The following is a 24,631-nucleotide window of genomic DNA, read 5'->3' as shown; positions in this document are numbered from 1 at the left end:
CTATAAGCCTCCACTCACTCAGTCACTGTTTATAATAAAACAGATGGTATGGAGGTTGCCACTGCAACTGAATTTCAGTGCTTATGAGATAGTGTGAACTTCCGATTCAGAGATGGCAATATGCTGTCCATTGATCATGCAGTGGATAAGAGTAGGGACCACTATCTACCCCTATTTAAAATGGGGCTGGGGGAAATGGAGTAGATGTTTGATTAGAGCTGGAGAGGGGAAATATGCAACATTCAAACAAATTTCAGTGCTAGAATGGCCATTTACTTGATTTCAGTCAGGAAGTTTATTCGGCTTTACGCCCATCATAAAACACAACACAACAAAATAAATCAAATAAAACAGCGGACTCGTTCAAGCCACAAATAATAAAACACAATTCACAGCTCACAAGGACAAATATTAACAATTAAAAAGAACAGTTTAAGATAATGATTAAAAATTTAGGCACTACGCTGAAATCAATATCAGATGTCATTATAAAAAAAATAACTATAAATAATCTGCTAACATTCCATTCCGTCTCTTGTACAAGAGGACGGCTGTTAGGAATTTAGCGACCTGTAGAGTAATATGAGGATCCACATCTTGAAGAACCCAGGCAAGCTGTAGGTCAACTGGTTTGTCAGCCATAGGCTGGATTATGGAATTTAGTATACTAGCACGAGCCGAACTGTACATAGGGCAGATAAACATAACATGATGTAGAGATTCAGATGTTTTAATTTCACAAGCACACATTGAAGAGACTTGGCCCTTAGTAAATCTATGTCTCAGCACGTTTGTTGGAAAAACATTAAACCTAGCTTTAATGAAGGCATATCGGTGAGACGCGGCCGTAAGCGATGTTAGATAGGACGGAGCACGGTAGATAGGGGTTATGCCGAAATTTAACGGCGAGCAAACTCCACCACCAGCTAAGAAATTTTGGTATAGCTCCGCATCATCCAGCCTTTGATTTATACACCTTTTTGCCACATTTAGATCCAGTTTGAGCAATTCAGTGGGCGAGATCTCATAGGACAGCAATTTGGCATGGATTTTTCCTGACCACAAATTTGTGATTTCAGGGTAGCCAGCTGTTGCGACCCGCTGTGGCGCCTCCCAAGCCTTGCCATGTTGTTTCGGCCATTGGAAGCTTCCCCGGCTGCCGTAGAGCATCATGGGTCTCTGCCTGGCCAGTATTTCAAATCTAGCCTATCCGTGGCGGCCTGTGGGCAGGGTTTGGGGAGTGGACCTAGAGGCTGCAGTTTTCACTCAGGTCTGCTCCAAATTACTATGACAATCTGACAATTTGGCACAATCTCATAGAAACATAGAGCTGCGATGATAAATTTAGCAGCTTGCACTGTATTTGGATTTCTGTCCTGATCTGCTCCTATCAGCAAAAATACTGTATTTACTTGAGTCTAATGCACCATCAAATCTAATGTGCACCTCAGTTTTGAAAACCTTGAAACCAAAAAAAAGTATTTACTGGCGAATGTAAATGTGTCATCAAATCTAATGTGCATTGAATAATTTTTAAAATTATTTGATATTACATTATTTTGTAAGAGAATCTGGGGGGAAATACTTTAGGCTTCGGGGATTTTCTGTTTTATAACTATGAGACAAAGAATCAGAAAGCAAGAAGGGGGAATCTTTCAATAAGACGATACGTTTTTTAGGTTTCCAGACCCTTGATCATCTTGGTTGCCGTCCTTTGCGCACTACCCAACCTAATTTTTAGGTGAAAATCTGAAAAAGTGTTGTTATGTAAAGTTTCACTACAGCTGGGAAAAGTACATCTCAGTTGTGAATGGTACATGTATACTCACCCTGCCTGCTAATTATAACATAGTATGTCTGTACACACCCAAACTGGTTGAGGATGAAGCACTAACTCCCTTACATGAAGCAGAGATCATTTGTATGGCCAATGTGCATCAGTGACAATTCCCTTCCAGCCATTTTTTGGTCCTTTTCACATATGCTTCTATCAATGCTAAGTCTTCCCTTGATGCTCCTCTACAACCAATGAGTTGTAGGCCCTCAAGCCAGACACAGACTGGATTTTGGGGGGCACCACACTTCACTCCAGTTTCTGGGAAAGTCCATTGACCTATTTCCTTGAAGCTGTGGAGAAGTTCTCCCATTTATCAGGCTTCTCCAGTGCTACAGTAAAAAGCATTCCACCACCCTGGCAACGTACCCTAGCAATCCTTGCTATCCCTGCAAAGTAGAGTTGCTCATGCCCACTCCAGGGCACTGAAAATGGTAAACTAACATCCTGTAATCATTTGAATTTGCCATATGAGAAAATAACACAGTACTGGTAAATATTCAGGAGGGCGTTTTTTTGTAAAAGAAGTTGCCAGTTATATTTATATTCATTCAGATTACAGTATACTTTAACTAGAAGACTCTGGGACTTCTCAGGAAGAGTTGTAAAGACAAATGGACATTTACACTGCAAAACAAAAAACAAAAAAACCCCCACCAGGTTGTGCATAATAAGGATTTTGGCTCTTTATAAATCTCTACTGCTTTCAGTGATTTTCCATACCACTGAAGTTCAGCTTTACAGTAAACTTGTCTTTTCTTTTTAAAGCCTTTTCTCAGTTTAATTGTGGGAGCTGGTGTTTTGTTTCCCACCAGCAGGATATTTTACAAACGCCAGGACTTGAATTATTTATTGGAAGTAAAACCAGAGTTGCACATAAAGCATATACGGACAAGGAGGTCCCAGTACCATGGGCTGTTTACAAAGAGAAGGATTAAAGAAAAATGGTCTAAATAAGCCAAGTTTTTTTTTAAAAAAAATCTTTCACCCTTGCCCTTCCCCTACCCAGTTGAACCTTGCAGCAGACTTGTGAGGCAAAATTAATTAGCTCATGTGCATTTATTATGTACAAACACATCATACTTCTTAGAAATAAGTGCTACTTTTAGTTTGGTCCCTTATCAAAGCAATGTGATGCAGATGAAATAGCTATGTGTAAAGAGCAGTCTGGTGGGCACAAGGTTACCATACATGGAAAGTTGTTTCCATTTCCATTGGGAATAAGCCCCATTAAACCTGATTAGGCTTATTTTCAAGTAAACACGCACAGGATTGAGCGGTAAAAGAATATAGGAAATTGTCTAAGCATGGTTCCAGATGGATGCCTATTGTGTTCTTCATGCATGCAGGTTTTTTGCTGCATCCACACGGCATTGTTAGCATTCAGGTGCCAGCTCATATTTTTCCATTTCATCTGCATTTCCCTTCCCAGGAAAAATCCGATTAGAAAAAAACCAACTATCTGTTTGGGATAACTGAACGATCCATTTGCATACTAAGTCCTCATCTATAAGTACTCTGAATGCCATTTTTAGGATGTTAAACTAACAGACATTGTTTTCATGCATTTATCACCTATGCACACCTGCTTCAATTTCAGTTGTTATTAATACAGTTTAATACTTTGATTTTGCAAACAATTTTAATTCAGTTAATTGTACTGTAATCATATTAGTAATGAAGAGCAAAAGTTGGTGGGAGAATCCTACATTGTGTTCTGGAGTTTTGTAGGTGTTAGGAAAGCCGTTGTTTTCTGTGATTCATAAAGCACTTCAACAGATTTCTGTTTCTTCCTGTGTCTTTCAATCCTGGGGAAAACCAACACTACTTTTTTCTGTTTCCACCTGCAAGTGGTATTTCCTATTCTGCGAACAGGAAACAACCTTTCAGTATGCCTGAATTAATTTCTCCTCAGCAGACTAATCCTTAAGGATAGCTTGTTTAAACACATTATGCTAATCTGAGTTATTGTTCTAACTTCATTGGGAGAAAAGCACATTCAGTTTTTTTGTTTGAGACATAGTGGATTCAGATGACTGTTAACCATGTGGGAACTGCTTCAATGCCTCTCTATGTGAACATGGAGGTTTAGGCTGGCGGTTAATGGATTGAGGTTGAATCCTGACAAGACAGAAGTACTGTTCTTGGGGGGAAAGGGGGCGGGCTGGTGTGGAGGACTCCCTGGTCCTGAATGGGGTAACTGTGCCCCTGGCAGTCATTTTGGACTCACAGCTATCCATGGAGGCGCAGCTCATCTCTGTATCCAGGGCAGCTGTCTACCAGCTCCACCTGGTACGCAGGCTGAAACCCTACCTGCCTGCGGACTGTCTCACCAGAGTGGTGTATGCTCTAGTTATCTCCCGTTTGGACTACTGCTGTGTGCTCTATGTGGGGCTACCTTTGAAGGTGACCCGGAAACTACAACTAATCCAGAATGCGGCAGCTAGACTAGTGACTGGGCGTGGCTGCCGAGACTACATAACACCAGTCTTGAGAGTTCTGCATTGGCTCCCAGTACGTTTCCGAGCACAATTCAAAGTGTTGGTGCTGACCTTTAAAGCCCTAAACAGCCTCGGCCCTGTATACCTGAAGGAGCATCTCCACCCCCATTGTTCAGCCTCGACACTGAGATCCAGCACCGAGGGCCTTCTGGTGGTTCCCTCATTGTGAGAAGTGAGGTTACAGGGAACCAGACAGAGGGCCTTCTCGGTAGTGGCGCCCGCCCTGTGGAACGCCCTCCCATCAGATGTCAAGGAAATAAGCAGCTATCCTATTTTTAAAAGACATCTGAAGGCAGCCCTGTTTAGGGAAGGTTTAAATATTTAATGCTGCATTGTTTTTAACACTTGATTGGGAGCCGTCCAGAGTGGCTGGGGAAACTCAGCCAGATGGGCAGGGTATAAATAAATTATTATTATTATTATTATTATTATTATTATTATTATTATTATTATTCCAAGAAGTGATTTGTGTGACTGAATCCAGCCATCCTGTCAATGTTCCACAATGGTCAGAGGCACCATGGGAAAGGGTAGCTAGACCCAGGCACCAACACTGATTGAAACATTTCTGTTGCAGCTATGTAGGTTGGCCTGCCAGAGGACAGGTTGTCTGGGGTCCATCAAAGCTAGAGCCCCATTTGGAGATGCTGGGGATTAAACTTGGGACTTTTCACATGCAGACTTTGTACTCTACCACTAAACTTAAGAGTCTTCACCGCTTTGGATTTTGTTTTATATGGGCAGGAACCTTTTAAACTGATTTCAGTGCAAAGCTCAACAACATGAAAGAACAGCGAGTTCCCTTTTCCATTCTAATAATATGGCAGTAATGAACAATGAGCTAATAGATCTCATTTGCAAGGTATGATCATTTCCTTTGCCATAGAACTCTGCAGAAATAGGCTGCGAAAGAGGAATGGTTATTAGCATAATTCCTTTGCTGCTCATACCACAGATGTCATAATAAACATCAGTAGATGCTTGTGACCTAGAAATCTGCTTTTAGGTTATGTAAATACAAATGCTTAGTAATTAAATAATTGGAATCAAGATATAGAAGTCAATTTAAAATAAAAGGGTATTTGTTGGATATCTCACATTTACTTATTCGTGTAAATTAGAAAAATAACATTCAATATGGTAGGAATTAAGTACCATAACTTTTGCTTTTGAGGGTTCTGCTGACCAGCAAATGCTTAGCATTGGATTGCTTAGAAGTCACAAATCCCTTCTTACACAACTGTTGGACATAATTAAATTAGTATTGCATTTGGAGGTAATATTAATATTAATAATATTTATAAACGTACTAGCCACTTTTCACCATAGGGTCTCAGGGTAGGAACAACAATTTTAAAAACAAAATTGAAAACGGTTTAAAGCAAACGCCATATATGTAAGACCTTTGGGCATTTCTTTTTAAAAAGAGAGATAATGTTTAAAAGCTTGTAGGGTGCATCACTGGAGGATTAAGATTCTATTCATATAATTCAGCACTCACTTTCCCCCCCCTTCCAGTTCCTTCTTTCCTTGTCCCCCCCCACTTTTCAGGTTAATGTTATGATAGAACGATTGGAGTTAGGAGCAATCACAAGAATGGTAATAATAACTATGGCCTGTCTTTCTTTCCCATCAGGTGGCAGTGAAAGTTATTGATAAGAAAAGAGCCAAAAAGGACACTTATGTCACCAAGAATCTGAGGCGGGAGGGACAGATCCAGCAGATGATCCGACACCCTTACATTGCTCAGCTACTGGATATCTTGGAAACGGAAAACAGTTACTACCTTGTTATGGAGCTGTGCCCAGGAGGCAACTTGATGCACAAAATCTATGAGAAAAAGAGGCTGGAAGAGCATGAAGCACGTAAATACATCCGGCAGCTTATCTTGGCTGTTGAACACCTACATCGTGCAGGGGTGGTTCACAGGTGAATTTGCTTTTTTATTTAACATGAATGTCCTGCTTTTGAAGACCAGCCTTCACAGAGATGTTTACAGTATATTCACAGATACAAATATCATTCAGCAACTATTGAACAGTACTGTAGTTTAATAAAAGCAATCTGTCATTACATAAATTAAGCAGTGGCAGTTATAAATAAAACAAGATGGAACTTGTATGTGACGTTTTCCCAAGGGAAATTGTATCATTTTTGTTCGGTTCAGAGTTTCAGGTGGTCGGTTGAAACTTAACGTTTTACAACAGAACTTTTGTGGACTCCGATTTTATATTTTTTATAATTTGCTGTTAATTCTTGATATGCCAGTGGTTGTTTTTTCTTTAAAAAAAATTTAACTGGTTAGGTAATTGATTAATTTTAAGTGTTTTAAATTATATTTTGTTTTAACTATAGGCTATAATCCAGTTTGAAAGACTTAATGGCAGAAAAGGCAAGCTAAATGGTTAAATTATATACCTATCTTTTCTACTTCGTGTGATTTAGTTGACTGGCACAATATCCAGCCAAGAGTGTAGAGCAGGGGTGTCAAACTCAAATTCATCGGGGGCCGCATCAGCAGTTTGGTCACCCTCAAAGGGCCGGTTGTATCTGTAGGACTATGTGTCCACTCTTTATTATCATAAATTATTGTCTCCATTAATCACAAACATGTATTCACTTTCCCATCTCTCCTGAAATTGCCTTCCCTCTGCATCAACTTTTCTTTTCTTGGGCATTTTTGAGTTATTTGATTGTAGTTTATGGTCCTTATACCACTGTAAAGTGACACGGATATATCCAAAGTCTACCGCTCAGACTTTTAAGCAGAATAATAAGCAGACCCCCCCCCCCTATCATAGAATCATAGAGTTGGAAGAGACCACAAGGGCCATCCAGTCCAACTCCCTGCCAAGCAGGAAACACCATCAAAGCATTCTTGACATATGCCTGTCAAGCCTCTGCTTAAAGACCTCCAAAGAAGGAGACTCCACCACACTCCTTGGTAGTAAATTCCACTGCCAAACAGCTCTTACTGTCAGGAGTTTGATGAAATAGCAATTTGCTGAGTTTTGTTTTAATTTTAGTAGAGCACTGGTTTCCAAGGGATAAACAAAATGATGAGTTTGGTCACGTCTAAGGTTTGAACTCATAATTCAATAAAAGGAGACCGATAAATTATCACATGCGAAGCTACAACAGAAACCGTAAGCACAGATAATTCTGTGTCAGCACATAGTCAAACATACGTTGGGTTTTTTTCACTGCCAAAGCAAAGAGACACACCAGCTTTGCATGCCTATGTTAAATTCCATCCCTGCTGCTGCAAAAAAACTCAATTCCAAGACCCCATGGCCCTGCCTGGATGTGTATCCTACTTTACAGTAAATAGTTCTCTGTTGGAAGGAGTCCTCTATTTGAAATGCTGTCCTGCCCATACCTAGTTTAAACATAAAGAACCATAAGAAGGGAGAGCAGAGATTCTGAAGATTAACAATCAGCACTTGACCAGGCAGACTGAGCATATATACCTGGTCACAGCTTTGCCCGCTATGGTGACATTTATTGTTTTTCTATTTAAATTAGTAATTGTTTCTGAATTAACATTTATACATACGTAAATTTAAGGCAAATCTGTGTTCTCTTTTTGTGAGTGTACCAATGGTCTCTGTGTGTATCAATGGTCTTTTTTCTCCCCTCATGGTTCCTCATTCACCTGGAACTTTAGGATCAGGTGCATATTCTGACCACCTTCCATACATTTAGGTGACCCTGCTCTTGAGGGGGAGGTGGTATTCCTTCCGAAAGAACAGTGGCTTTCAAAGTGTATTCTGAGGGATGCTGGGACTTCTTTGAAATTTACCAGAGGTTTGTAGTGATGGACAAGATTCCCTGAAAGACAAGGGGGGGAAGGGGGGGAATATTTGGATGCAGCCTTATAATCTGTTACACTACTTGCGTGACCTCATCGATTTTGTCATTCACATGTGTTGCTTAGGGGAGTTTGGATTTTAAATCGCATGATGGAGTCACAAGCAAAAATCATCCTTGTGACCTTATTCAAAATGACATTTGAGCATGGAATTAAGTTGCTATAAAGTTGGCAAAGAGATTGGTGCTGTTTCAGAATAAATTGCATGTACTTAGTTGGCGTCTAGGGTTATTAGCAGAATGGCTGCATGCCCTGAATTTGGCTGAGGAATTTGCCATCATTACAACCCTTTTTCAAGACATGTTTATTTTGCTGTAATTAGGAGACTGGCTGCACAGATGCACCTGCTTTTTAACAGCACATTTGTATAGGATTCTTCCTTATGCCTGATGGGACCTCAACAGCACAAGTACAGGCTAAGAAATATGCACAGGGAGCATATTGCTTTGCATTTAGCACTGGGAAGGGGGTGGATTCTGCCTGCAGTGCAGAAGAATGGGAACCTGTCAGGTGAACACGCTTAAACTATAGGGATTTTTGAAAGCAAATTTCATATTTACAGCAGCTAAAACAAACAAAAAACCCAGCCTCCGGGCCGTCCGCTGCTGTGAGGCGCTTGGGAGAAGTGTGAATTCTGAAGTACAATTAATTTTTGGTTTGTGTATTGCTTCCAGAAGCACAAATTAGGTAGGTTCACATTGCAATGTAAACTGAACAGTATTTCTCCTCCACCCCTATTTCCACTACTTTCCCTCTTACTCCCTATCCTAGGGTGACCTTGGGCTAGTTCTCAGCCTAACCTACCTCACAGGGTTGTTGTGGGGATAAAATGGGGAGGAAGAATACAACACCTTCAGCAACTTGGAGAGAAAGTGGGATATAAAGGCAATAAAGAAAATTGAAGGGGGCATGTCTAGAGACTGCTCCCCTGAATGATCTGCCCCTGCAAGGAAGAAATACACACACAGGACTCCTTCACTTCACAAGATACTGTACACTTCAGACTGATGCCAACTGTGCCAAGGGGTGTGGACAATGCACAAGATAAGAATGCAAACAAAAAGGAGCCCCAGCCAATTGCATCTGACTGCACAATACATGTGCTTGTTACACTCCTCCTTGAGTGCACCCAAGATGTATAAAACATGGACCTCCAGCACACGGCTGTTTTCAAACAAACAAACACACACACACACACACACATCCCGACATGCTTCGCTGGCAACTGGGGCGCCTGTCCAAAAAACACACACCCTGAGGCAGAAACACGAGCAGCCAACGTCAACGTGCATTTCCTTCTCTCTCTCTCTCTCTCTCTCTCTCTCTCACACACACACACACACACACACACACAACCCATTCACATGATACGTGTCGCGCACGGGCGGTCGCCGCACCTCGCTCTGCCTGGGTGGGCGGTGGCGGGGGAGGAGGCGGAGGCGGCGTCTCCCCTTCCGAGGGGGTCCGAACCGGCTGCGAGGAGAAGCTGCCGAGGCGGCTGCGGCAAAACGGGCGGCCAGGGCCCTGAGGCGGGCAGCGCCGCGGCCCGCAGGCGCACCGGGGCCCTCCGCCGCCTCTTTCTCCTCAGGCCCGCCCTGGCGCCGCCTCCTCCGGCCCCGTCGCAGGAGCGGCGGCGGCGGCGGAGACCCCGCGGCCCGGACGCCGAGCGCCGCCGATGCTGTTGCTGCCGCCGCCGGCGCCACCATTTTCTCGCGGCGTGAGGGGAGGAAAACGAGCCCCTGCGTCGGCCACGCCCACCTCCTCCATATTCATGAGCCCATACACCGCCAGCCTCCTCCTCCTCCTCCTCCGCTGCTGCTGCTTGTTGTGACGGTCCATTAATGCGCGCGCCGCAGACGACGGTTAGGAAAAGGCCCGCGCCTGCCTCGGCCGCCGCTGGAGCCCCGCCCACTTCCCCCCCACATCCAATAGCCAAGCGAGGGTGGGTCGGCCGCACCCAGTCAGAGGAGCGGGCCGTGAAGGAGGCTCCTGCTGCTGCTGCTGCTGCTGCTGTATATAAGTGACGCCGCAGCCGCTGCCCTTTCCCCCCCACCCCCACCCCCGCCTTCACAAGCGACGTTTGCTTTTTGCGCTGGGTTTTCCCGTTTCCCTCATGTTACACGGCTGCTGCTGTTGGGGGCGCAGGCTCGCCTAAGTGAACGCGCCGGGCCTGGGCGAGCGGCCAGTGGGCAGGCGGGCGGGCCACATCGCGAGGTCTGGCGGCGGGCGGGCGGCGGGCCACATCACAAGGTCTGGTGGGCCGGATTTGGCCCGCGGGCCTTGTGTCTGACACCCGTGGTGTAGAGAGTTGCTTTATAGGCAGGCTCTAAAAGTGTGCAAGCACTATGTGTCACCTATCAATTTAAGCAGTTTGCTATTACTTTAATTATAATGGACCCTTTAAAAAGGAGTGCCAAATCCATGTTTTAGAAAGTCACAATTCATTCTTGCCTTAAGTGCAGTTGGTGATAAAGTTATTTTAAATCAGCTCTAAAAATAACAGCACTCGCACCTCATCTGAGATCTGTAGGTGTTCACATTCTCTCTTTATGATAAACAAGACATGGCTGTTCTTGCAGGATGGAATTTCTTGCTGCTGTACCTTTTACAATATGTACTCATGATCTCTGAGCTTGTTTAACAGAACAGGTGAGGACTTCCTCCTCCACCACCAACAAAATCAAATTCATTAGAGATATTATTCAGCCGGCTCTATCACAAATTATTTGTCCTTGTGTGGTAAAGTAGGTAAATAATTACCGTAGATTGAGGGAGAGCAGTGATTAAATTCAGTCATCTAATCAACATGAGTCATGTTATTGAAAATTGAGAATAGTGAATTGTAATTATTGAAGAACCTTAAAACTTTTGTGACCTAGAATTCAGCTATTTTACTATCATATGAAAATACTAGGTATTTTAAGGTTAAAAGAAGTGCTCAAGGTTTCCAACTCTTCGGCTAAGGAAATATTTATTCTTTTGTCCTGCCTGTCATTTTCAGTACTTGGCCTAAAAGTGAAACCTCCTTAACCTTGTGAGCTATAGTAACCTGGTTCACATGTCACACAGTAAACTGAACTGTGGCTTACTGAGACTGCCTGAACATATTGATTCTCCTTTGTTCCTCCCTAGTCCTCTTAGTTTTTAGTGTGCTGTGATAGTTAAGTCAAGGTTTGGCTTAGTGCAGTGTTTCGCAACCTTTTTTGGGCCACGGCACACTTGTTCCGTGAAAAAAATCACGAGGCACACCACCTCCATAAGACATACCTCCATGCCCTGTAGAGCGAGACCACCGAGCGCCCCAGCCAGCCAGAGGGGCCTGGAACCGGCTGCTGTTGCTGCTGCTGTAGCAGCAGGGAGCGCGCGGAGCGCCCTGCAGCGCCTGGCCTCTTCTTTTGGGGGGGGCTGCCCGAGGCCTGCCGCCTCGGTGCCTGGAACCGGCGGCTGCAGAGCGGAGCGCTCCGAAACGGTGAGCGCTCGGAGTGCCCTGCAGCGCCAGGCCTCTTTTCTTTTTTGCTGCCCAAGGCCGGCGGCTGCAGAGCGGAGCGCTCCGAAACGGCGAGCGCTCGGAGCGCCCTGCAGCGCCTGGCCTCTTCTTCTTCTTCTTCTTTTTTTGGGGGGGGGCTGCCCAAGGCCGGCGGCTGCAAAGCGGAGCGCTCCAAAGTGCCCTGCAGTGCCTGGCCTCTTCTCTCTCTCTCTCTTTTTTTTTTGGGCTGCCCAAGGCCGGCGGCACGTGACAAGGCAGCAAGTCGCCCTTCTCGCCGCGGCATGTCGCGGCACACCAGCCAGCCTCTCGCGGCACACTAGTGTACCGCGGAACAGCGGTTGAGAAACGCTGGCTTAGTGTGTCATCCAAACATGGGGTTTTGGTTAAGCTCTCTTCTTAACCATGACATCTAGCCAAGGTTTGTTCTTGGCTACAGATCTAAACCACTGAGCCTAGGGCTTGCCAATCAGAAGGTCGGCGGTTCGAATCCCCGCGACGGGGTGAGCTCCCGTTGTTTGGTCCCAGCTCCTGCCCACCTAGCAGTTCGAAAGCACGTCAAAGTACAAGTAGATAAATAGGTACTGCTCCGGCAGGAAGGTAAACGGCGTTTCCGTGTGCTGCTCTGGTTCACCAGAAGTGGCTTAGTCATGCTGGCCACATGACCCAGAAGCTGTCTGCGGACAAACGCCGGCTCCCTCGGCCTATAGAGCAAGATGAGCGCTGCAACCCCAGAGTCGTCCGCGACTGGGCCTAATGGTCAGGGGTACCTTTACAGATCATGGTAAAGGAGGGGAGAGTTTTAAGCACAGTCCCACGTTCAGATGACACACTAAGCCAAATCTTAGCTGCCGTGTTGTGTTGAGCTAAAAGAATTGAGGAGGAGCAAAATGGAAGCAGTCTCCTCCCTGGGAGCCAGCACATTCATGCATTCGTGTTAAACCATGGTTTGACTTAGAAACAGGGTGGATAAAAATCAATGATTTTTTTTAAAAAATAAAAAAAAACGGATTTTTTTGATTTAAATCGGATTTTTTTGATTTAAATCGATTTTTTTGATTTAAATTGGATTTTTTTTAAATAAAATGCTTTTTGAGGAAAATATATTACCATCCAAAGGTTATTCCATCATGAAATAAAGAATAGTTTTTTTATTATGTAGAATAAGGTTGTATATGTTTATTTTTTGGGGTAAATAAATTCCATTAATCCATTCACAATGCCATGCTCTTCCAGAGGTTTTTGTAAGATTATTGGGCAGTTTCTCTGCCTACAAGATATTATCACAGATGCTTGGTTTACTTTTGCAGTTCTCAAAACTGAATTTGTCTCAACAGAGATCACATGCCTCTTCTTCACAGCAAAAATGTTATAACATGAACAGAGTTGAGAAAAAGACCTTAATCCTATTGTTCTACAAACCTATGAATACAGAAACAACCCTTTCAGTGCTAAGTTTCAAGAAGTTCAGTGAATAGAATAGAAACAATATTTTTCTGATTGTTTGGAGTGGACAGTATTTAAGTTTTTCATGTGTAGGCTGGGCTGACAGTCTAAGTTTCTTAATATATATATATATTGTTTTTGTTTAGCCAAATTAGTTAACAAACATGGATGTTTGTTTAAGCAAATAACATGCTGTAATGTTATTGTTTCAGTTGAATACATTTATTTAAATTGTTATTATTAAGGTAATAATTATTTTTCTCCTTCCTAAGTACAACAGTAAAGTTGTCCAAATATGAATAACCCATTAAACTGGGGATAAAAAACTAATATGAAAAGTTGTTATTCTAAAAATCTTCATCTACTTGCATATTAAAGTTATACCAGCAAGAATTAGTCTTTATGTAGAAAACTATGATTTAAATCAAGCCTTACTGACTAGTGATTTAAATCGTGATTTAAATCAAATCCACCCTGCTTAGAAAGGTGCGTGAGCACAGCCTGTGTTCTGTAAACTCACTTATGCTACCTAGTAGCCAATCCACCAGTATCCAGCAATTTTCTGGGTGGTGAGCTAGTCATTTCAAAGCCGCTACTTCACATAATATGAATCCTGTTATCCTATGAGAGAACAGAGAGTTGCCACTACATGAGCCCACTGCTTCACCTTCCCATTCCCAACAACTCGAAGGGACAATGGGGTAAACATTACACCAAATTGCTTTTCTAATTTCCTTTTTTAACAGTGAAGTATAATCAAAGTCTGTAAATCAGGACCCAAAAGGAGGGTTTACTTAGCTAATTCCTAATGTTTGTCCACAAAATGCAGTCATCCTTGGGCGTTTTTTCCCAAAGAGATGAGGTTACCAATATCTTTGAAAGAAATTCATAGGTTCCTGTCATGTGCAGTTTGCCCCATGGTTTGTTTTTGTTTTGGTTCAGTGTGTTCAGTGTGGATATCTTTGGACAGTTTTAAAAGGGGGATAGGCAGATTGATGGAGGATAAGCAGAGGCTGCTAGTAGTGATGACTCTGTTCTCTGCCCAGTGTTGGAGGGCCTCTGAATACCAGTTGCAGAGTGGGAAGAGTGCTTTTATTGTTCAATTTGTCAGCTTCCCATTAACATCTGGTTGGCCACTGTGAGAATAGGATGCTTGACTATATGGGCCTTTAGTCAGCTGCAGCAGGGCTTGTTATGTTCTCAGAATCTGTTTTGGTGCTCAAAGTGCCAAAGCAGTAGCATCCCAGAGGAGCTCCTTTTATTTATTTCTACCCTGCCTTTCCTTCCAAAGGAGCCCAGGGCTGCTCCTTTTAACACAGTCACCATGCCCAGTCATTTTGCTTGGGAGCTATTGGCTTCCCTAGGGTCTTCCATCATTGATTGGACTTTAAGGCATGTAAGATGGGCACTGTAGCCTTCTTCATGCTCTTCTGGATTGCTTGTTGCCAGATTATATTGTAAAAGATGATTCTATGACTGTCAGTCTGTGTTTGTCTTGTCCTAGCAACATTTGAGGAAGCTTGGCTGATTTTCCCTTGACCTAATGAAGTTTGTAATGCCAAATTGAGAATCCCGTTTTAAGAATACTGTACAGTACATCCTTTTTATAGCCAAAAGCTCTTGCCAAGCAGTCATTTCTGATGCCTGTCCTGTCTCTGTGGGGTCATTTTGAGAAGGTCTGTAAACTTTGGCCTGTGGTTTGTTCATTGTTGAAGCCATAGAAGCATCAATCTCAAATCAGAATTAGATAGCAGTCATTGTCTCTTTGTCTGACAGCAACAAAACAATTCCAAATGGCAATATATGGGAAGCTTTTTTCTTTTTAGAAGATATTTACAGAGGCCTTCATGCTGTCAAAAACAGGATGAGCATTAAGCCTCCTAAGGGAGTAAGAACAACAAAGACAATGAAGTTAAGGCTTTGGTGCTTGCAATAGCATCCCACAGGAAATTCTCAACAACCCTTTTAAAGTAATTTTAACCAAATTCAATCCTATTCAGTGCAATTACTGTCAGAATGTCAGAGAAAGGAATTTAATAATGTACCAGTGGCAAAGACAGCTTCCTGTGTATCTGTTTTTTCCACTATTTCTTTCAGTGTGGAACAAGATGCATATCACTTGAACTTGGTTTATTAAGCAATGCTTGGGAGATGGTAAAATATACACACATCTGTATTTTGTGAGCTATAATAGTATATGTATGTACCGGTAAGAGATCAAAGTCTGAATGCTGTACCTCCATGGTATCACCTTGGACAAGCCACTGTCGCTCCGTCTTCATTTCCTATCTTAAAAGGGACTAAGAATTATCTTTTCATATATCATTCTCTGCATCATAGGTGCTGCCAGACAGCCTCTTATGTCTGGTAATAGCCCAAGTTTCCTCCATTGGGCCATGTAATGGAAGACTTAGAGGATACACCAGTTGAGAATGTAGGCAACAACTAGTCATAGGACATTCCTAATTCTTTCCAAATACATCTATTTTGTTATTCACCATGTCACCATACTGTCTGCTTGGGTCACTCATGGCATTTGTTAGACCTTGGTGGATAATGTCAAATATGTCTTTCCTTATAGATTATCATACAATACAACAATAATGTTCTTGTGTTTGTTTGTTATGACTTCCAATTCACATTGTTGCCCACAGTCAATAATAATAATAATAATAATAATAATTATAATAAATTTTTATTTATACCCCACCCTCCCCAGTCAAAAACCAGGCTCAGGGCGGCTCACACCAACAGAATTACAATAAAACATAAAAACAAAGGACTTTCTAATCACCCCTGAAGCATTGCTGAGGTATTTAAACCATCCTGACTCTCACTTCAAAAAGTGTGACTTTTTGAAGTTCTGAATCTCAATGAATGGCTGTTTACAGCTGATGAAGCCTATTTGCAGGTACTGGTAGAGAAGAAGGTACAACTTAAACATAAGTCTTCCTCTAACTTGCAAGCTTCTCTTCTGAAGTTGCCCCCAATAAGGGCAACTTTTCTTCTAATGCACATAGCAACTTCAGAAGAGATACTTTACTTTAGAGATCTCCAGGGGAGGAAAAGGTTAAATTTCCTCATCCATGCCTGGTGCAGTCTTGGTAGTATCTCTCCCCACCTCCCACCCCCACCCTGCAGCTGTTGCTATATGCATTTTTTTAAAGTTGATACATTAAATCTCTACAACATTCAGTTTGGCCTTGCTCCTTCTTGCTACGTAAAACAAAGTGTTAGCAGGATAGTAAAATACTTAGGCATTTTTGGCAACTTGTTCTGTTCCAAGAGGTAACATTAATAGGCCCTCAGGTAGGTTATTACAAGGATGGCAGAGATAGTGATTGTAAAGCATTTTGAACATTGCAGAGGCTATGGAAATAAAATGCAACCAATGACAAAAACATTTGAAAGTCTCTGATAGCACCGTTCAAGTACAGTTATTCCAGGCACATTAGATTTTGTTTCTTGACACCCATTGCTTGATCTCTAGATGCATTCAGCCAACTAATTTTAAGTACAGTCTGATGGCTGGTGCAATATTTATGTCAGAATTCTGCAGAACTGAGATTCGCTTCCTTTTGAAATGCAAAGTTAGCTTTTCTTCTGTAGGTTTGCCTTAGGAATGCAGTTTAACACAAGGCCACAAATATCCCAAACTCTGCTTTGAAGTCAGTGAACCACTTTCCTTCTTCCACTTGCGTTATGGTGATATATGTTTTTCAGCCTGATTGTGCCTGCATTTCTTTTCCATGCAGAAGACTAGACCCAGTAAATATCATTTGGTAGCATAAATCTACTATGCTACCAAGTGCATTATAAAACTGTTTTCTCTGTACAAAAACTGTCTGTTCTCGCGTTTTTTCAAATGGAGACTATCTAATATGGTTTCATAACACATACTGCAATGCAGGGAAATACCACTAGACTTCCCAGCCACAATATTCCGGTGCAACTCTAATTAATTTCAGTCAGTTTTGTGGAATAGAACTGTTTGATGGATTGTGCCCCAACACATATTAGACCAGGTGTACCCGCATGATAACTACATTGGACTATAACTCTACCATCTCTATATCATAACATTAAGATCCTAATAACAATCTGATGCAAGTGGAAAATGACAGTGGTTACTGAAACTTTGAAAAAATCAAAAGCTTAATGGCCTGCATTCTCATTAAACATGTTTGTCTGTTTCAGAGATTTGAAGATAGAAAATCTCTTGCTTGATGACGACAACAATATCAAGCTTATTGGTATGAAACTCGTATTGCAATTTTGTTGACTGGTATTTTTGTTATAAGGGGAGCCTTAGATGTCCTGTAACATTCTGTGTGGCAATATATAGCAGTGCTTTTTGTAGGAGTGTGGCAAAAGAAGTTGCGATCTTCTAATCTAAGCGTATATAATTTTTTGTCAATGAGCACTGGTAAGTAGCACACAGCCCCAAACGTGTTACTTGCAAGTAAGACACTTTAAATTGATTTGATTTCATTAAATTTCACATCTGTATGCTCCTTTTAAAAAAGAAACGAGTTCACTAACAAAGCATTAACAAATGAAAACAAGACCTAAAAGCAATATACAACAAAAATACAATACTATTAGATTTATATACCACCTTTTCTTCCAAGGAGCTCAAGGTGGTGTACATGGTTCTCCCCATTTTATCCTCACAACAACCTTGTGAGGTAGGTTAGGCTAACAGATGTTGACTGGTTTGGGGTCACCCAGTGAACTTCATGGTTGATTGGAAATTTGAATCTCAGTCTCCCAGGTCATAGTCCAACCATTATTCCACATGGGCAAAATTACAAAGTACAAATCATCACAGTGGATGTATGTTAGGAATGTCATTTCACCCTATGACAAGTAACAGAAAAAACATCCACCTCTATTTATCACCTAGGGTGTACACACTCCCCTCTTATCTCTCACTCGGGAGACAGATTCAACCAGCAAGTTTTTACCATTTGGTGACTTCAGTAAGCTACTTCCTCATAAAACTGTGGTCATAAAAGCCATTTTCACAAGGGATGTCAACATTTTTAAACAAAAAAATAGAGAGGTTAAAGCAGTATGGGAAAATGCCATTTTCAATATGATTAACAGTCCCTGAAAAATAATCAGCTGAAATGGTTGATGCTTGTTTTCCTGTAAAGGTAAAGGGACCCCTGACCATTAGGTCCAGTCGTGACCGACTCTGGGGTTGCGGCGCTCATCTCGCGTTATTGGCCGAGGGAGCTTGCGTACAGCTTCCAGGTCATGTGGTCAGCATGACAAAGCTGCTTCTGCCGAACCAGAGCAGCACACGGAAACGTCGTTTACCTTCCCGCTGGAGCAGTGCCTATTTATCTACTTGCACTTTGACATGCTTTCGAACTGCTAGGTTGGCAGGAGCTGGGACCGAGCAACGGGAGCTCACCCCGTTGCGGGGATTCGAACCGCCGACCTTCAGATCAGCAAGCCCTAGGCTCTGTGGTTTAACCCACAGTGCCACCTGCGACTTGCATGCAAATGTAGTCCTAATAATGTGTATTCTCGGGCCCTAATCACTCCTTTTGCCACAAACAAATACAGCACCTGGGCTGTTTCTGGAAGCATGGTGTTTTTAAGAACAGGGAATCTAAAATTTGAGCGTGCATAATGCCATATCATTGCAAATATCATTGGAGTGTGAATATACTTCTATCACTGTACCATTGTTTTTTAATGTGTGGATTTGAGAGCTTCAGTTCCAAGAAAGTTTTGCCTTTCTGTTTTATTTGCAAATAGATTTTTTCCCCTGGAAGTTAATTACACATAGATGAGTACTAAACGTGTGCTATATTCTGTTACATTTCTGGAAATGGCTTTTACGTCACGTGAATGCTCAAATATAATGCAGCAATTAAAATTAGGTAACATTGTGGAAATGAAATACACTGTTGTGTGAACACAGCCTTAGTCTCACAGCATCAGGCAAAACCCCACCCACTCCATATGATTGGCTTACTCATCTGCAGAATTAGAATGTGAAACTGTTTGAGAAGCCTTTTATATTTATATCTAATTTGTCAATGGCCCATTGATTCTTCAACTGCCTATCAACTTCATTCAGAGCACTGTTCTTCCACATTTTGCAGACACGATAGGATTACTCATCTTATTCTACTATCTGTTTATAACTCCCATTAATGCTAGTTGTGGGCATTGATAGGAAAATATTCCCCTTAGCAGAACATCTGTTTATGTATTTAATTCTATGCCTACACATTTTCTAGCAGCAATGAGTCTGGGTGCACAGTAGAAGCCAGATGATGATGATTTCATCAGAGAGGCTTCATCACCTCTGAGGTGATGAAAATTGTTGCCTAAAATGGGACCAAAAGTAAAAAGCGAACAAGACATTGTGAACTACACAAAGCTCTGTGTGAGACTGTTTCTGAATGTTTAAAGCGTATAAAACCTTTAAGGGAGATATACACTCATATGCATACATAGAACTACCATCCATCAAACTGAAAAGTGACAGGTGCTGTGCCCCCTTTTGACTATAAGCCCTGCCCCCCCTGTTTAGGATTGCTTTAGGATTCCCCCTGAAAATACTATATTGGGGTTCTGCCTTTAACATGGTTTGGGGGGTGCATTGTGACCCCTCTGTGCGATCATAGTGTTGCCCCTGAATGGGTCTCTCCCTCTGACCCAGAACCTTGGGAGCCCCAATGACAAAAAAATATTGTTTCATGGTATTGTGTAACCTCACAGTGTGCTCTCCATCTGAAGTACAGGTTTCAAGTTCCCTTAGCCCTCCTGATGTCCTTAAGAATCCCAGGTCTCCAATGATGGAAATACTGTTTTGGCGTGTAAATCCTCTATATGTCTATCACTTCATCCATGATCCAAAGAAATAGGTTTCAAGTCCTTACCCATGTATCTGGTGAAATCCTCATGATGTTATAGGTAGGGCTATACTCCGTTCTGTAGCATGCAACCACACACATTGTTACAAAGATGCTAGGAGAGCAGGGTTGTACTCTTAAGATTCCAGACTCTCAAATAGTTCTGCCAGGCAAGGAGAAAGCTATTTTATATACAGTACATTTACTTAAGACACTTGAGCTCATACTGTCATATTTTTTCCTAAGTTTCCTGACTAAATTTATATTTAAATTTCCCCTAGACTCAAATAAAAAGCTCCTAACTAAAAAGGAAGCCTTTAACTGGGTAAATGAAATCATGCTGATTGCAGCAAAGGACAAATATTGCGAGGTGGTTGTTTCTCCTGTGCAATGTTGAAAGCTTTATTTTCTTTTTCACAGATTTTGGCTTGAGCAACTGTGCAAGTATCTTGGGATACTCTGATCCATTCAGCACGCAGTGCGGTAGTCCAGCCTACGCAGCACCAGAGCTGCTTGCAAGAAAAAAATATGGTCCCAAAATAGATGTTTGGTCCATGTGAGTTACTATAATTGAAAAAGCTACATGCATGCGGGGGGTGGGGGTTGACTTCTCTTGCTTGACTTTTTATATAAGTTCTAATTGGAGCTGTTAGTAAATAAAAATATGTAACTTTGGAAAAATAGTTTACAGCATAGCTGCCAAGTTTTCGCTTTTCTCGCGAGGAAGCCTATTCAGCATAAGGGAAAATCCCTGTAAAAAAGGGATAACTTGGCAGCTATGGTTTACAGTGCTGATGATTGCAAATGTTAGCATTTACAATGTCAGGATTTCAATTTGCCAGGAATTTCCAAACGTAAGATGATTCAATTCATTCTCCAAAGTAATTGCTGCCTAGTGTGTTTAGTTGACCTTGGCCATTGGGATTTACAAACTGTGGTCTACATCTGTTTGTGGAGCAGGGACAGAAGTTACCCATAATGATGTTGTCAGAAAACAAGGAGATATGTTTGGCTGAAGAAACTTGTCAAATAATTTGCTTTTATAGGAACTGATAGGAACTTTTCAGTGACTGCAGTGGAAATCTTAATACTCCAGGGTACTACAAGCAAACAAAGATGAATGTGTTTCAAGAAATGTTCAGACTTCCCTGTCTGGAAATTTGAATTAATTCCATTGATCTCGGTGCAGTTAAGAGCAGAAATGAGTTTCCTTCTTGGGGATTTTTTGTTTTGCTTTGTCCTTTGTTTGCAAGCAGCTAGTTCAGAGAGCTTTATATGTTGAAGCCCAATTTACAGTGTATGTGCTTCGAGAAAATCCAAATCGAAACTGTCACACTGCTTCTTAATTGGTTGCTCCTACATAGGGTCACCCATCCACAGCAAGCTGGAGCTGCTGAATGAAGAAGCTCTTACTGTGACATTATTCAAACAGAGAATGCCATCGTGCTTTTTTCTTGTCCTTTAACCTTCTCAGGCAATAACATCCTCTACCATTTAATTTAAGGAGAGAGACAGTTGACTCATAGCTTGTTCGTCTACAGAGAATGCTGTATTATAGGATATACCTTATAATGCACTTGCTTAGTCCTTGGGGTTTTGCACTTGCTTGGTGCATGGAAGCAGCATAATGTGAATCAATCCCATGTACAGTCCTTTTGCACATAAGCAAATCTTATTTCCATATAACCGAATCACCCCTTAAAACTCTGAACTTTTCAAATCAGAATGGATTCTTAGGTAATGTGACCCTTCATGCTATGAATGGTTTTATCTCTCAAGAAACTGGTTATGCAGATACTCTGAAGGGAGGCTAAATGCTACTGGGTTGGATTCAGACTTAAACCACACTAAAGTTCCATTAGTTTTAGTGAGTGTACTCTAAACATGACTGAGACACAAGATCCAGCTGACTGTTGCTGCCCTTCTAGAGAACATTGTGTTATGGCTCCTATGGGAAGAGCTCAGTGATAGAGCATGTGCTTCGGGTGCAGAAAGTCCCAGGTTAAATCCCTGCTTCTCCTATGAAAAGGATCTTGGATACCAAAGCTGGAAAAGACCATTGCCTTTAAAGAACATTTGAGACCTGCTGTCATTTGGAATAAACTGTGGTGGATTAGATGGACCAATAGTAACATATGTTCATGTATGTTTCATAAGTGTGATAAACCATAGGCTAGTAAACTTAATTCATTCTTGCATGCCCTGTCTTGTTTATAAGGGAATTGTTTCTCTTTAACAGTTTCCCCCACCATTCTTCTTTTACAGTGGTGTGAATATGTATGCAATGTTGACTGGGACACTGCCGTTTACTGTGGAGCCATTCAGTCTGAGAGCACTGTACCAGAAAATGGTAGACAAAGAAATGAATCCTTTCCCTACTCAGCTCTCCACAGGTAAATAATGCCGTTACTTACGTGATACTCCATTTAGGTCCATACAGCTCTTAATGTTGTACTGTACAACTTTTGTTTCTGGTGGGCAGAGTGTTTGGGCAGAACTTTTGATGGAATTGCTGAATGAACCTATTTGGTCTGTAATTTCACACAATTTGTGCTTTCTGTCTTTCTCCCTGTGTTGGTTTAATCAAGATGGAAGGGCTACATTCTTCCCAAGAGTAAATTCTATTGATCTTCCTGATATTCCCTCCTAGGCAAGTTTGCAGTCAGAATGATTTGAAATTCACTTAACCCAATTCACTATGGAAGTAATAAATCGTATTATTCCAATGCATTAGGAGTAATAAATAAAAGCCTAAATAGAAAGGTTCCTCTTTTTTACATTCCAAGCTTGGTTTCAGTATAAGATGATAGTGAGAATTACCCATAGGATTTGTTTGAAGTGTCTTTGGTGTGTCAAGCTATAAATTAGTGTCATAATGGTTATGAAGCTCTGTTCCTTAATGATCAATTTTGTACTTTAGCAGCAAGTGGGTTAGAGCAAACATAACTTTGCTTGCTTTGTTTCTCTGTCAGAGCTATTGAAACCTTAGTAATTTGACCAATCCAGTTCTTCAAATATTTGCATGTTTGAGTAGTTTTCATGTCCCAATGGAGTAAATGGAAAGTTTCACTTTTGCTTCAACAGCATGTTTGGGGTGGGAATTACTGCTGCTTTTTGTTACTTTCTTTGGTTTTGTTAGGTGGGGTATTTTATTACTGTTACTGGTATCAGAAGATTTACACTAAAAAAAGGAGAAAATAAGCGTGGCATGTTGGCAGTAGGCTCTTTCTACAAGTTTCTGTTCAGTATTACTGCAGAAATTAAACTTACTTCACTGTTATGCTCTTACTTCTACCTGTTCACTATTGCAGCAGTATTGGCAATATTACTTAATAGAGCAGACCTAAGGTTGCTAGCCTTTATGCCGTGTTACATAACTTTATACATCAAACGTTGATTAAAGTCACATTCAGTTACTGCATATTTGGTGATTCTTCAGACACTGATTTCATATGACATTTCTTGTTATCTCTTTGTGCTTTTTAACAGTAGAAATTCTTTGCAATGCTTCACAAATTGCTGCATTAGATAAGTTTGAGAAACAGGGTGAAAGGCTTTATATTTATTTGATTGTTTCTCAGTGGATGATGGCACATTGCAAAGTTTAAATTAGCTGGTAGGCTTCACCAAAGGATTGGTGTGCATTTGCACGCTTACTCCCTTTCACATACCCATCCATCCATGTTGATATCTGTCTGTTTCGGGAGACAATGGAGGAGTGTGCCTTTGGGGATGAAGTCAACTGTTGGAAGGTTACAGCGCCTGCTGTGGCTGTAGAGACCGATACAGGTGAAGGGGTCCGGTTGTTCTTCTGCAGATGCACCATGGTGTTTCTTCTCTCTGCACTCCTCCCAAAGATCATTTCTCCTCTGGTCACTGCTGAGGATACACAAACTGACTGTCTCCAGGCACTGCGGTTGTCTGCAAGGGATTCCCCACGTGACAGGGTTGATGTTGCCAGCCTTCATGTCATGTTTGCAGATATATTTGTAACACAGAGTTGGTCTGCCTGGGGCTCCCCATAGGCAGCCAGACAAAAAAGAGGGGGGGGCACTAATGTGATGTCTAGGCTTGAAATGCCATACACCCATTTGCTGTTTTTGTGTGCCACAACCAAGCTGGAGTCATTGGCAATTGTACTTGAAATCCAGATGTGGAAGGTGCATCTCCAGTTCAGAACCATTGACCTGAGCTGGAACCTGGGACCTTAAATGCAGCAAGCAATCATTGTCCGTTGACCAGGCATTAGAAAATAAAAAGATCCCTGCTGGATCAGTTCATCTAGTTCAATGTTCCATCTAGTTCAATGTTCTGTTTCCCACTTTGACCAACTGGGTGCTTCCATGGAGCCCATAAGCAAAAGATAGGGAGGCAGTAGCCACCCACCCTGTTACCCCATTGACATGTGGCATACTGGTTCTGAACCTGGAGGGCCAAAGGCAGAAGGCCAATTGCCTGGTATTTATATTGAACCTGGCCAATCTGAGGCTTCAGATTGCCACCTGATCACAGGGGTTGATGTTCCCTCCCGGGCTCAAATAGGGTTCTGAGGCTTGAGCATGTAGGAAACTCCCCCGCAGATCTCCATTGTTTCAGACAGGGTTCTTTCTCAGCCCT

General features: G+C 41.9%; 1 protein-coding gene across 1 annotated transcript in view; it reads left to right on the top strand.

Moving 5' to 3' along the window:
- HUNK (hormonally up-regulated Neu-associated kinase) overlaps window positions 1-24,631 on the top strand; it is a 66,686-nt gene that overhangs the window by 17,899 nt on the left and 24,156 nt on the right. The window contains exons 2-5 of the mRNA XM_035116775.3: window positions 5,972-6,264; window positions 17,334-17,389; window positions 20,435-20,570; window positions 22,280-22,407. Coding sequence (XP_034972666.1) covers window positions 5,972-6,264; window positions 17,334-17,389; window positions 20,435-20,570; window positions 22,280-22,407 — 613 coding nt within the window. The remainder of the gene's footprint in view (window positions 1-5,971; window positions 6,265-17,333; window positions 17,390-20,434; window positions 20,571-22,279; window positions 22,408-24,631) is intronic.

This window comes from Zootoca vivipara, chromosome 4 (assembly GCF_965207765.1).
Source record: "Zootoca vivipara chromosome 4, rZooViv2.hap1.1, whole genome shotgun sequence".
NCBI classification, from domain to species: Eukaryota; Metazoa; Chordata; class Lepidosauria; order Squamata; family Lacertidae; genus Zootoca; species Zootoca vivipara.
Note: the sequence above shows the minus strand (reverse complement) of the source record. Positions and strands in the feature narration are given on the sequence as shown.